Below are 14,128 nucleotides of genomic sequence, written 5' to 3' on the forward strand. Positions count from 1 at the left end.
CAGAGAAGGACAGAAAAGAAAACAAGAGGCTGAACAGGTGAGGGAGTTGGAGGTGGTGTATGTTTTGTCTCTGCAGGCTGTGGGTGAAGGTTTGACCTCCCAATTATCCCCCTGCTCCTCCCCCTAACGCGGCCTGATGGGCCTGTAGGAGTTTCAGTGTGACGACCTTTAGGTCAATCAGCTGTGAGAAAGCTGCGACCTCCGTCAGCCTCCTGCTGTGTGTCTGAGTGTGTGTTTATGTGTGTGTATTTCTGAAAATGACTGTCTCTGTTGTGTATGTGTGTGCATATGTGTGTGCATGTTTCAGTAATACTTCAGACAGAGGTGATCCTCTGAGCTTTCCTCTGGCAAAACCAGGAGGTTACAGTTTTTAATCATTCGTCCAACTCGAGTTTAATCTGTATTTGATCATTGTTTTATTTTACCTATATACATTACTGCAGATAGTTGTTTGACTGCTTGTGTGATCGCTTGTTGTTGTTGATATTGGTATCGACCTCAAGAATCTGATACGGTCTGAACTGTGGTCTTGTATCAGCTCGGTTTGAGTATCTCAATTAGTTATTGATCAGAGCTGATTGATCAGTGCTGATAGTGAAGACCCTGACAGTCTGGCTTGTTGTTGGTAATCCAGCCAGCAGAGAAAGCTTTATATTACTTTTTGCTAAAAGTAAAATGTTCTGTGAGTACACTGTGATTTGTGTTTCTGCAGCGGTTCCAAGGCCCCAGATGATTTAACACAGAAGTCCACATTGTCGTACTGTCGGACAGCAAAGCTTGAGCTTTGTCGTTGGTCCAGTCATAAATTGTCTTGGACTGCTCCGTCTGGATTATTTGTTGGCCAAAAAATCCAAGAAAGTAAAACATATCTGCAATGCTGGGTGTAAAACAATGCTATGGAAAACGCTAGCATACTTTACCAATCACTGCTGCAGTTCCCACCCTGAGAGTTCCTTAACTTTCAGAGGGTACTGTTTCCAGAGAAGGAACTTTTTGGGGGTAAAACCCCTGGAACTTAATTAGTGCCCCGGGTCCTCTGATGGAAACACAGGTGGGGTAACTGGGTTCCTTTAAAAGTTCCTGCAGTGAAATGGAACCTTTGATGTTTTCAGGTCCAGGCTGCTGATGGTCAGTGAGTGACGTCTGTCCGTTCTAGAACCCTATACGTCAGAGAATTCGATACATTTTCCACATAAGTTAAATCAGAATCTGCTGCTGTCTCTACACACACACACACACACACACACACACCTCTACATGCGGCTCCACCCCTCCCTCCCTCTCCCTCTCTCTCTCTCTCTGCATTCCTCCCTCTCTCTCTCACGAGGCGGAGAGAGGCATGTCCCTGCGTGTTCCTGTTCGAGGTCGAGCGACACAGAGCCTGAACAGAGAGAGAGAGTCAGTCAGTCCTCTTCAGTGAATCCTGAAGCAGCAGCAGCACGAGCTCAGCGCGGACTGATTTCACTATAACTGATCGATTTCTACTCTCATCGATTCACTGATTAACCGGATGGATTGTTGACGTCACGGTGTCTAATTGCCGGATGTACCTTTGATGGATTTCGGGCTTTAATCGCCTCAGATTTGATTTGTAGTTGTAATATTCTCTCGTCTCTCGGTGTGTGGGAGGGCTTCACCTACCGGGACAGCCATGGGTTTCTACGGCACCTTGAAGCTCATCTTCTACAAAGTGAGTAGTGATTATAGAGGGGTGATCGATCGGCTGACGTAAGCAGCTGCGGTTTAATGTCTATGATTTTATGTGGCTGAGGGCTGTCCTGCAGGAATTCAAGGTTGTCAGGCTCGTGCAGCTCTGGGATGACAAGGCGTTTCTCTCTGACAGCGGAATGCCTCGGTAGCGCGTGCGTGTGTGCGTGCACGTGTGTGTGTGTGTGTGTGATGGACCACTGCGGAACCGAGAGAGAGAGACTACTCATTTTATATCCTCTCTCTCTCTGTCTCTGTCTGATTTGATTATTGATTGTTGATCACCGACACCTGTCTCTGTGTAGGTGTCTGTACTTTGAGCCTCAGCAGTTAAACACACAGAGCCAATGAGCAAGGCATTTAGAACCTTTAGAAATGAACATTTTGCTTCCTTTAAATATTACACATCAAAGTGAGATAAACTGTATTTTTTGTGTAAAATGTATTAAACAGCAAAAAGGTATGAAAAAGATTTAAAATCAGACAAAACCAGAATATCTCAAACTTGTCTTTACAGCTACACAACCTTCAAACCTTTGAGACTGATGTGTTGTTGTTACAGATGTGTATTAAACTGCAAAACTATCAGGACTTAAGATCAGAAAACACTTTAGTGCCCAATATTTAAAAATGAAACACAGGTCAATGCAAGGTCACAGTATATACCCACTGTTGATTATAGACATAACACGATTCACAATAGTAATATTATAGAGGCGATCTAACTCTAAGATGAAGAGAAAAGTACAATAAGGATAACTGTATATTCCGTGTTACCTGTCAGTCATTACCTACTGGCTGGTTAAAGGTGTAATCCTCGTTAAAACTACTGTAAACTGAAAACACATAAAATGGTTACTACACAGCATAGATGCTGTTAACTGCATTTGTAGGTCAAAGATGGTGTCAGCTACAAACAGCTAGCTTAACGAAATGTATGTTTTGCTTCATTCCACTGTATTATAGACATGTTGCAGCTCTAACATGGACCATAAGGTCACTGTAGAGTCTCTATTACATACCATAAATAAACAGTTAGTAACATTATAGGTGATGTTAAAGAAAATAGAAATATTGTCATCCATCATAGGGATACCTTAAACTTCTCATAGAAATCTACCAGTTTCACTAAAACCCAGATGTTTTTCCTGACACATGGCAGAGCTGAACAGTTCTGGTTTTAACAGTAAACACATTTTGTTGCTTTTCGCCCCCAAGTGAAGTTTTATTTTTTGGCTTAATGAAATCCACACAGACGCGACATCTGTTATTAAAAGCCAGTGACACTGAGGGAAAAAAGTCATAAAATGAAAAGCAGATTATGAGTTTAGGCCGGAGTTAGGAGCTGAAATCACAGCTGTGTGCTGTGACTTCATGAATAGGAAACTGTAGAGTGAACCTCTGATATTATCAGTGATATAAATATAACAGGAGTGTCTGATTATGCAGTCAGCCTGATAACGCTGAGGTTCACAAAAAGATGCCAAGAGGAAGGAGGACACACACACACACACACATGCTGTCCTCTACATCTCCAGCAGGCTGTTAGCAGCATGCTGCTCTATTTTAGACCAGTGCTGCACCGGCGACATTCCTCCGATTTTCTGCATTCCTGCGTTCATTCACTGAGAGAGAGACGCAGGGAGGAGAGAGATAGAAGGCTGATTCAGACCTCTGGGGTTGGTGTGTTTGTGTTACTTAAACAGCGTAGGTGTTTTCTAGTGTCTCTGTAGTGGCACAGAAAGCTGCAGTTTATCTGCATCTCTTCATTAATGTCGACTCTGCAACAACTGTTTGGTCTTTTTCCCATTTTTGACCACAAGAACTTTACAGAAACCCACAAACATTTGGAGGATCACAAGAACTCTTCTAGCATTTCCTCCACAGGCTGCTTTAACACAGTTTCATGTATCTCATATTCAGATAATATTGAGAGCTAAGGGGAAAGTGGAACTTCAAGGGTTTGTCCCAGAGGTTAAAAAAAGGGTCTATCCACATTTATAACTCCACTAACAAGAAATCCAGCCTTGGAACATCCTTTCTCAACAGTATGTCAAGAGGCCTGCTTCATGTTTAAATGAGACTAATATTGTAGTTTATTCAGTATTATTTTATTAGCCTTTAACAAACACAATTTCCCATAAACCCTAGACATTCAGGGGCTAAATGCTTTGGCTCGACAGAATCAAGTTGAGTTGAGTTGAGGCCATGGGCGAGTCAAGGGGTTGCAGGCGGTTAAGACACCAGAGAGTTGAAAAACAACATTAAAAGAGAGCATTGTTGAGTTTTATGGATATGGACGAAACCATGTGTGAAAGAAATGGAGTTAGTCGAACAGAGGCTAGCCCAGACAGGACGTAATGACTTCAGCTCTTTATTTTGATACAATCACTTGGCTACACGCTGTATGAGCGTTAGTTAGATAAGAAATAGAAACAACAATGACTGGCATAGATAAACTATGAGTGACAAATAAATTCCCAGATTTCAGGTGTAAATCTTCTGAATGCTGAAGCTACTTGTGACATGGAATGAGTAATAAACTGAATGCATGGCAGAAGTTATTGTGGTTTACCTGTTAGTGTGTTGGTGTCTCAAGCTGTCTCTGTTTTTGTTTCTCGACCATCAGATGAAGAGGAAGTTGGATCATGGTCCAGACGGTCGGCCGTTCCCTTCAGGGAAGAAACACTGTAAAGGCAACGGATACCTCAGGTAACACGTACAGTTCATTTATTGACCTTAAAAGTTTTCAGCAGTACCAGTTAGTCAGTAATGAAAGTATATCGTAATTATTTGGAGAAGAGGATTTTTGCAGTTTACATGTAGGAAAATAAGAGAAACGTAACAGCAAATTAGAAAAAACCTGTAAATACAAATTGTAACTACAATTTAAGGAACAAAGAAAATTGACAACACAAAAATCTAATATGAAAATTTGCACAATGTTCAAAAACCATAGTCCTGAAACATCTCAGAGATATTTGTTTTGGCTTGTTTGTTTTCTCTGTTTATATTTTGGACTAACGTAGCAGGCTGGAAATGCTAACTGTTGCAGATGCTAACATCCGTCATTCTCTTTCCAGTCCTTCCAGTCTGGTTCAAGCCACGCCCACCACATTTGGCGACCTGCGACTGGCCAATGGGCACTCGGCTCAGCGGCGGCGGGTCACCTCGGGTCCACCTCCTTCTGGTCTGCAGGACTGGCTTCACACCTTCCAGGTCAGCACACAGTCACAGTTGTTCTAAGCTGCATATGTGCCATGCAAGGATGTAAAGGTCAATTCCATATTTTTAACAAGCAGACGTAATAATGTTTTGTTAAATGTTAATTAACTGCATATTTTCCCACGTTATATAATATGTTCTGTAAGAGACTGGTGGCATTTAATGAGCCCAAATAAACTACTCCCAGTCTACATGACTTGCCGAGACAACGTTAATTCGCAGACGCTCCGTCCTGCAGCGCTGTAAAATACACCCACATCTCTGGATGTTTGGTAACGTCTGTGTCTGTGAGTATCTTCCGCTCACTGCACGTAAACACTGAGCGGTAGAGGAGTGCTGCCTCCGAGCTGTTCTTATATAACTAATAAAAAAACATACAAGTACAAACACACACTCACACACACACACACACACACATTAAAATGAAAACACGAGTCTGTCTTTCTCAGCTCGGGGAAGAAGTTAACACGATTTCATCGACACAGAAACACACATGAATATAAATACATAAAATACAAACTCAAAGCACATAAAATGCTCACACACACACACACATGCACAGATGAACAAAAATAAACACAATAAAAACAGAACAGAAAAAAACAGAAAAAGAAATGTTTTATTGTAAATGGCAGATGAAATACTCAGAAGACAAAAGAGAAGCAAACACTTACTGTAAATATAAATGGAAAAAAAAAGATGCTCAAAAGAAGAAATGCTTAAAAGAAAATGAAAAAAAGAAACAAAAAAGTGAATAGGAAAAGAAACTTGAAAGTAAGTGGAAAAAGAAACACTAACTATATGATCTATGATATATTCTGCACTTAGACACAGTCAAATAGACAAATACATTACGTTTCTTCATCCCGTCTTCTGCCTTTTTATCTTCCTCTCCCCCATCTCTTCATCCTCCCTCCCCCGCTCTACAGGCGTGGAGTGGTCCTGAGAGGCTATTGGCTCTGGACGAGTTGATCGACAGGTGTGAGACCAGTCAGGTGAAACACATGATGCAGGTCATCGAGCCCCAGTTCCAGAGAGACTTCATATCCCTGTTGCCCAAAGAGGTACAAACACTCACCCGCAAAACCACCAAAGTCTGGATCTGCGGTGACATTATAAACAACCTGTGAATTCTGTGTTTCCCTTTGCAGTTAGCTCTGTATGTGCTGACCTTCCTGGCTCCCAGAGACCTGCTGCAGGCCGCTCAGACCTGCAGATACTGGAGGATCCTGGCTGAGGACAACCTGCTGTGGAGGGAGAAGTGCCGCGAAGAAGGTAAACACCACTAAATACACTAAGTACACAAAATACACAGTCCACAAGGCACTGGTTTTTACTTCTTTGTCTTTTTGCTGTTGAGGATTTCTGCTTTAAATCCTTTCTGGCTTTGTCTGTTTCTTTGGGCTTTAATTTCGTCAAGGCTTAAAGTTTAACGATGTCTAAAATAAACACTCACATCAGTTATTTATCCATCATAATGGGAAGGTTGTGATGTTTTCATGGTAGAAAACCTCCTTCATGTTCACGTAGTAGCAGCTGCACTGAAATCGAAAAAATCTCATTGGCTTTTTGTGGAGGGAACCAGGGTGATGCTAACTTCAGGGCTGAGTGGCCTGCACCACTCCACTGAGGCTGAAAATTTGGCATTAAATTACAAATGACTTACATTATAAATGGATGTAGTGCATCTTTGCAGTGACAACATTTTGTCCAGCACGTTGGGAGACAGATGAATAAAAGTGGAATTTTTGATTTGGAGGAAATAACGTCCGATAAGGTGTTGGGGACTATTTTTAGTGGCAGATTAATCCACATTTGGTGCTGTAGTGGGTATTTGGGGCAGCAGGACGGGACATGTGGGATCAAATTCAAATAAACAAAATGATGAAGGCTGGCTGAGGTGTCTTTAAATGGACTTGTTGGTCTTGGTTTGCCCCGTATCTTCTCCTTTAAAATGAATAAAATCGGTTGTTTTGTGCTGCAGCTGTGGGAGTTGAACGTGTGGTGCCTGAGCAGGAACCTGTGGGTGTGGTTTCTCAGTGTTTTCACAGGGGAAAAGTGAAAATAGAGACAGCAGCTTACTGGATGTATAGTGCTTTCTAACCCGAGTGTAACATGCAAATACAGCTACACACAGCCAGTCACTCCTCCTTCATTCAGCGCAATGCAGAGGCTCTGTGTGTGTGTGTGTGTGTGTGTGTGTGTGTGTGTGTGTGTGTGTGTGTGTGTGTGTGCTTCTCTCCAGGCTTTCTGCCAGTCAGCCGAGATTCACTGCCAGGGCTCAGCAGCCATACCAATGAGGCTACCTCGCGTTAGCACCACGCCACAGCCATACTAATGAAGCCGGTGTTAAACTGCAGCTCACCAGCTTCATAAATGAGGCTAATTTGTATTTGCACTACACCCTGTTATACCGGTGGGACCAGAGTTGGCATTTGCCAGAACTGAGTGGGAATGTAAATGCAGCTAACCTGCAACCGGCAGAGTGCCAGTTACATACTAATGCAGCTCTGATGTTTGATTGTTGTTATAAGTGTCTGACCACATTATGGATATTCCTACTGAGACAGAGCTTTTTATTAAAGAGTAAGATCCTTTTTTAACCAGGAACATCATCATGTATCACTACCAGACTCCATTGACAAAAACAGGGATTTTACCGAGCAGAACACAGGAGCTGCTGGAATACTGCTGCTAGTTAGTTTGTGTTATTGTGTGATACTTTTACTTAAATGACCTGAATACTTCTTCCACCACCAAAAATTACACAATAACACAAAGAAACCAACAGATCAAGACAGAGATATATGAGCAGCTCCTGTGTTCTGCTCGGTAAAATTCCTGTTTTTGTCAGTGGAGTCTGGTAGTGATTTATAGTGATGTTTCTGGTTAAATAAAACAAAAACCTACCTTTTCAGCCTGGCTTTTCATTAAGTATGGTTCATAGACGTTTCTTTATCCTTTTATTTCTTTATTTTATTTGTGTTTGTTTTTGCTTAAATCTATTTAAGCAGATAAATAAAGTTTTAACTAACTCTGTTTTATTTTTGCTTTTTTACTGTAGGTGCTTTACAAATAAAGTTTGATTGAGTGATTGATTATTGCAGCTCTGTTTTTGCTTAACATGTCTCTGTCCCTCCTCCTCTCCTCAGGTATATCAGAGTGTGTGTCATCCCGTCGCAGGAAGTGTGCGAGGCCAGGTGCGGCGGTCAGTCCGTGGAAATCGGCCTACATCAGACAACACCGCATCGAGAACAACTGGAGGAAGGGGGACACACGAGAACCCATGGTACGGACTAACACACACACCCTGACCCGGGTCGACCAGCGTTTATTTGATGTGTAAACATGAGCTGAGTGTCGCCATCTTCTCGTCTGTAGGTGCTGAAAGGTCACGACGATCACGTGATCACCTGTCTGCAGTTCAGCGGTGACCTGATCGTCAGCGGATCAGACGACAACACACTCAAAGTCTGGTCGGCCATCACCGGCAAGGTAGGACGCTGAGAGTGTGTGTGTGTGTGTGTTTCAGCGACAGACATATTGATCATGTAAATTAGGATTTTCTGCTGCTTCAGCGGGAACCACACAAAAAGTCAAAGGGGGATTCTGTTTGCTTGTGTTATTCACGTTGTGAAGACTGGACCTCCTTAAAGCCACGTCCTCATAATGTAAAGTTAGAGTTAGGAGAGGACGGCGCTGCACTGATTGTTTGATCAATTTGTTGATTGACAAAAAATCTGTTAATCATTTAAGTAGGGCTGCAAGAATATTGTCAGTCGACAGATTACAGAATATACGAAGCTGAAACACTGCAGACGTAAAGTCTTGTTCATAGCTCGGTTATGAAATCTTATCGGACCTCGGAGTGTGTCTCCTGCCGGGCTGCTGACGCTGTCGTCGGTTTTAACTCGTCGTATCTCTGGTGGTTTCCACTTCATCTTCAGGTAGAACTCACCTGAGACCAGAGCGGCCCGCTCTCTACCTCCTTCAGTTACTTTTCTTATTTGTTCATTTCAAGACAAAACCTGGTTGTAAAGTTTAGCGCCTGTTCTGTTCCTGCCCGATCTTCCAACTGCTGCATCAAACAGTCGATTTAGAGGGCAGCCCCACATTTTAGTCTTTTTTTTTTTTCAAGCAAAAATGGCAAATACTTCACGGTTCAAGCTTCTTCAATGTGAGAATTTGTGTCTTTTCTTAGTTGTATATGAAAATAGAATATTTCTGGCTTTTGGACTGTTGGTTGGACAACACAGTAAATCCATCATGATAATCGTCATGGCCAGTGTGTGTTGCACTTCAGAAGGCATCTGCTTCATGTTTGATGTTAATTAGAATACACTGAAGTACAGTAGATAGATTTATGTAGGTCAGCGTGACTTAAAGAGGATACTACGAAGCTTATATGTCTGAATAGAAAAGAATGCAGCAGAGTAGAGCAGAATAGAAATGGAGGCAGGCGGACTAGTTGTGTTAGTCAGGGTGTGTCGAACACTGTCTGTCCAAACAGAGACAGACACAGGCCTGAGGCAGCTCTGTTTGAATCCACATCCTACATGTGTGTTAAAGGTGAAGTCTTTGTATAAAGACTCTCACTCTTAACGTTTAGTGGTAGTCGCACGCCCTTCCCGTCATTCATGGGTTTGTCCTGTAATTTTTACATCCCGTCGTCATCGTGTTCTTTTGTCTCAGAGATCACATTGGGACATAAGATAATCCCAGCGTCTCACACTGGAAAGAAGGTTGGTGGAGAAATAATTTATCACATTATACCCGGGCGATATCCCAGACAAAGTCATGGCTGAGGATGAATACGTCTCTGCGACAAAGGACGACTGGACTACAACAGAGTTGTAAGGGGGGGTGGGGTGGGGGGGCTGTCTGTCTCAACAATATCTTTAATGTCACTTCACACAGGAGCTCTCCCACATAATGTAGCAGTGAATGGGTTTATGTTATGGCCACGAGTTGTCATTATTTTAACTTTGTTTAAAAGGAATTTAGTTAATTCATCACTTTTGAGGACAGGTCTAAATACTACATTACCCATAAGCCTCAGGTGCTGGTTGGGAATTCAGAACGTTCCATTGTTGCAAACGTCGGCCCAGAGCTTCTGAATCCCATCAACATGGACAGAGAATTTAAAAGCTCTCATCAGTGTAATCTTTAGCTCTCTCTCTCTCTCTCTCTCTCTCTCTCTCGTTAACATCACACCCAAAAGTTTTATGTTTACAAACTTCAACTTTTTATCAAAGGAATAGAAGTCTGCATTGTATTAGGTTTTAGAGTTTGTCATGTTCTGACCACAAAGTTTCAGTTTCACAGTTTCACAGTTAACCTGCTTAACCATCTGTTTTCCCTCAGGAGTAAAAATCTTTAAAGAAATAAAGATCTCACATTTATTGTGATGATTATCAATCTGAAAATGTTTATTCTGAATACATTTTTAACCTGAGGGTTAGAATGTAAAATCCTGTAAGGAAACGTCATTCAAAGAGCCTTATCTCTACACGTACAGAGACTGATTCAGTGTCTATCTGGTTTCGGCAGAACATTCTTTAGCGGACACACCTGCTCTCTCCTCCGCCTCGACCTGCCCGTAAGAGAGAGAGAGAGAGAGAGAGAGTGTGTGTGTGTGTGTGTGTGTGTGTGTGAGAGAGAGTCTTCTTGCTCCCTGCAGAAAGAAAAACACACACACAGCCTCATCTGTAGCCCGCAGGGACGAGGTGTGTGTTTCCTCTCAGTCTCTGCGTTAAACTCAACGTACAGTCCTTCTACACTGTTTCTGTACGAGCTGATCGCACAGTAACAGTCAGCGTTAATTAGCAGTGGTCGCTACGGTGTCTTCCATTATAACAGTTACCAAGGCCTAAGTTTTCCTCTGTTGCTGTGGCAACCACCACCACAACAGCTTCAAGGTGAAACTGCATTCTTTCGTTCTGTGTGTGTGTGTGTGTGTGTGTGTGTGTGTGTGTGTGTGTCCTTCAGGGGCAGCTGTGAAAGTGGAACAAATATTGACACACACACTTTTATACACACACACATGTGCGTTGACAAAGACAGAGCATGTGAGAGAAAACAATCTTTTTCTAGAAGACGCCTGAATTCAACGTGAACGACTTTAACTTAATTTCTGCTTTAACAGTGGAATTCAAGCAGCAGCGTTACACTATCTGAATTTGTTGCTTATAGTTTTACTTTCTCTTGTGTGTTTGTGTAATTCATGAATACAGCACTAAACATTATGATTTTTATAACATGGCTGTACTGGATTAAACTACATTGACCAGTAATTGATAATGGCTAATGTTAGCATTGTATGACATCATATTAAAGTCAACAGAAAGTTGCAGTTGCATCTCCACTCAGGTGAGAAGTCATTCAGACAAATAGAAATAACAATTTAAAGTGTCAAAAGTATTGATTACAATCATTTGGTTATATATTAAGATATACAGTAGATACATGTGGAATCCAAGGCAATGACATCACTATGACATCATCAGGGTTATTCTCGCAGCCTTGAAGTGACTCGCTTTTATCTGTGAGATTGATGGAATGTTCCTTTCCTCTCTCTCTCTCTCTCTCTCTCTCTCTCTCTCTCTCTCCCTCTGTCTCTCGCTCAGTGTCTGCGCACGTTGACGGTCACACTGGCGGAGTGTGGTGCAGTCAGATGGCGGTCGCCACGGTGATCAGCGGCTCCACGGACAGGACGCTGCGTGTGTGGGACGCCGAGAGCGGAGAGTGTGTCCACACGCTGTACGGACACACGTCCACTGTGCGCTGCATGCATCTCCACGGCAACCGGTAACAGTTCCCTCTCTCTCTCTCTCTCTCTCTCTCTCTCTCTCTCTCTCTCTCTGTCTCTCTCTCTCTGTCTCTCTCTCTCTCTGTCTCTCTCTCTCTCTCTCTCTCTCTGTCTCTCTCTCTCTCTCTCTCTCTCTGTCTCTCTCTCTCTCTGTCTCTCTCTCTCTCTGTCTCTCTCTCTCTCTCTCACACGCATAATTCTGGAACACTTGCTCCATGCGTCTCCATGACAACCATAAAGATTTGTATACTCATACTGTACACCCTCATAACACACAGGCCCACTGCCGACTGCTCATCTCCATGGTAACCGACATTACTGAAACATACAGTTTATTTATTGTACATACACCTATGAATCACACCACAACCAACAACACACACACACACATTTGGAAATTTGTACACACACATAGAAACACATCATAAACTCTACACACACGCGTCTATGCAGTACATGGACACAGACTGTTTGAACACTCACGCTGCACACACATTTACATACTAAACACACACACACATTTACATTGCAAATACATACATAGATAAATAAACACTAAAAACACACAGAAGGCACCAGATACTATGAAACTGGCTCACGACAGCGTGTAGTGATGTAACCGTCTCTCTTCCTCTCAGGGTGGTGTCGGGCTCTCGGGACACGACACTGCGGGTCTGGGACGTGTCGACGGGTCGCTGCGAGCATGTGCTGACGGGCCACGTGGCGGCGGTGCGCTGCGTTCAGTACGATGGCCGCCGCGTGGTGTCGGGCGGCTACGACTACATGGTAAAGGTGTGGGACCCCGAGACGGAGGCGTGTCTGCACACACTGCAGGGACACACCAACAGAGTGTACTCGCTACAGGTAAACACACACACAGTAGGTATAAACAGGATCCTCTGGCAGGAGAAGAAAATGGTTTTGTTTTTGCTTCTGAGAAGAGAACCCGCACTTCCTTGGAAACGGATTTTTAACCGTGGACCTAAAATCCAACCAATTACGCTTTCAGAAAGGTTTAAAGTCTGGCTCCAAACCTTTTGAATCGCTGCCCAGATCTCAGATTTGTTCAAATAAGTTGTGATGTTGTGTTTGTTGGTGGCTGTTTCATATGGATGGAATAAATAATCAGAGATTCTTAGGTGACACTGAAAAATGGCAACAGAACATTTTATTAATATGACTAATGTTATCTATTCCACCTAACTATACTGTGATCTCTCTCTCTGCAGTTTGATGGCGTATTTGTGGTCAGCGGTTCATTGGACACTTCAATCAGAGTCTGGGACGCAGAGACAGGTAGCGACCGGTTTTATTGTTGGAACAGTGAGGGACATGGGTGGAGTTAAGATTTTCATTGAACTGAATTAAATGAATCTGTTCCAAAGCAATAAATACATTCCTAATAAGCTACATTCAAATAATTTCAGATAAATTTACTCACAAATCAAAATAAAAGAGTAAATGTAAAACAGATTAGGTTAAATTACAGCACCAAAAATATGAATCCAAACTTCATCCAGTTTTAATTAAAGCAACAAAATGTCTTTCTTTGGCCCCTGAAAGTAAACTTTTCTTCATTTAACCTTACAGAGGTTACAAAGTTCTTTACGGAAGCATAAGACATAGATGACAAGTAAAATGACCTAAGACTATATTCATGCTCCTGTTCAGGTGGATGTGTCCACACGTTGACCGGCCACCAATCGCTGACCAGTGGCATGGAGCTGCGAGACAACATCCTGGTCTCGGGGAACGCCGACTCCACGGTCCGAGTGTGGGACATCCGGACGGGACAGTGTCTCCACACACTGCAAGGTGAGCAAGAGATAATGATAAAGTCCCTCTGAGATTTTTTATCTGTCGAGAGAAAACGATGAGAGTAGTGTGAAGGTGAGAGCCGGTGTGTCCATCTTGTTGTCGAGTCAGCACTAAAATACGAGCATCTGTTTTCCTCTGGGAGAAAGAGAGGAAACATGGGAGAGAAGAGGGATGGAGGAAAGAAGGACAAACAGTAGAAAGTGAAGAAGGAGAAAAGAGCGTAGAAAGTAGAAGTTGGTATGTACAGTTCATACATGTAGATGTCGGAGATCACTGTGTGTTGATGCTAATGATGATGTCTGTCTTAGGGCCTAACAAGCACCAGTCGGCGGTGACGTGCCTGCAGTTCTGCCGAGGTCTGGTCCTGTCCAGCTCCGACGATGGGACAGTCAAACTGTGGGACCTGAGGACTGGAGCCTGGCTGAGGGATGTGGTGGCGCTTCAGAGCAGAGGATCAGGTGAGGACGTTGCACCAACATTGCACTGCAGCATTGGTCAGCCTGAGGGCGTGAATATTTAGCAAAAAGACAATGAGTTTTACCCACAGGACAGGGTTAGGCATTTTTGACC

General features: G+C 43.0%; 1 protein-coding gene across 1 annotated transcript in view; it reads left to right on the top strand.

The window, feature by feature from the left end:
- Nucleotides 1–14,016, top strand: part of LOC108886853 (F-box/WD repeat-containing protein 7-like) — a gene marked incomplete at its 3' end in the record, with an annotated part of 26,514 nt that extends 12,498 nt beyond the window's left edge. The window contains 12 exon segments of the mRNA XM_018681926.2: nucleotides 4,337–4,419; nucleotides 4,791–4,926; nucleotides 5,862–5,996; nucleotides 6,084–6,207; nucleotides 8,085–8,221; nucleotides 8,314–8,427; nucleotides 11,559–11,571; nucleotides 11,574–11,739; nucleotides 12,379–12,604; nucleotides 12,970–13,036; nucleotides 13,412–13,555; nucleotides 13,867–14,016. Coding sequence (XP_018537442.2) covers nucleotides 4,337–4,419; nucleotides 4,791–4,926; nucleotides 5,862–5,996; nucleotides 6,084–6,207; nucleotides 8,085–8,221; nucleotides 8,314–8,427; nucleotides 11,559–11,571; nucleotides 11,574–11,739; nucleotides 12,379–12,604; nucleotides 12,970–13,036; nucleotides 13,412–13,555; nucleotides 13,867–14,016 — 1,495 coding nt within the window.
- Nucleotides 14,017–14,128: the final 112 nt, after the last annotated feature.

This window comes from Lates calcarifer, unplaced genomic scaffold (assembly GCF_001640805.2).
Source record: "Lates calcarifer isolate ASB-BC8 unplaced genomic scaffold, TLL_Latcal_v3 _unitig_1152_quiver_589, whole genome shotgun sequence".
NCBI lineage: Eukaryota > Metazoa > Chordata > Actinopteri > Centropomidae > Lates > Lates calcarifer.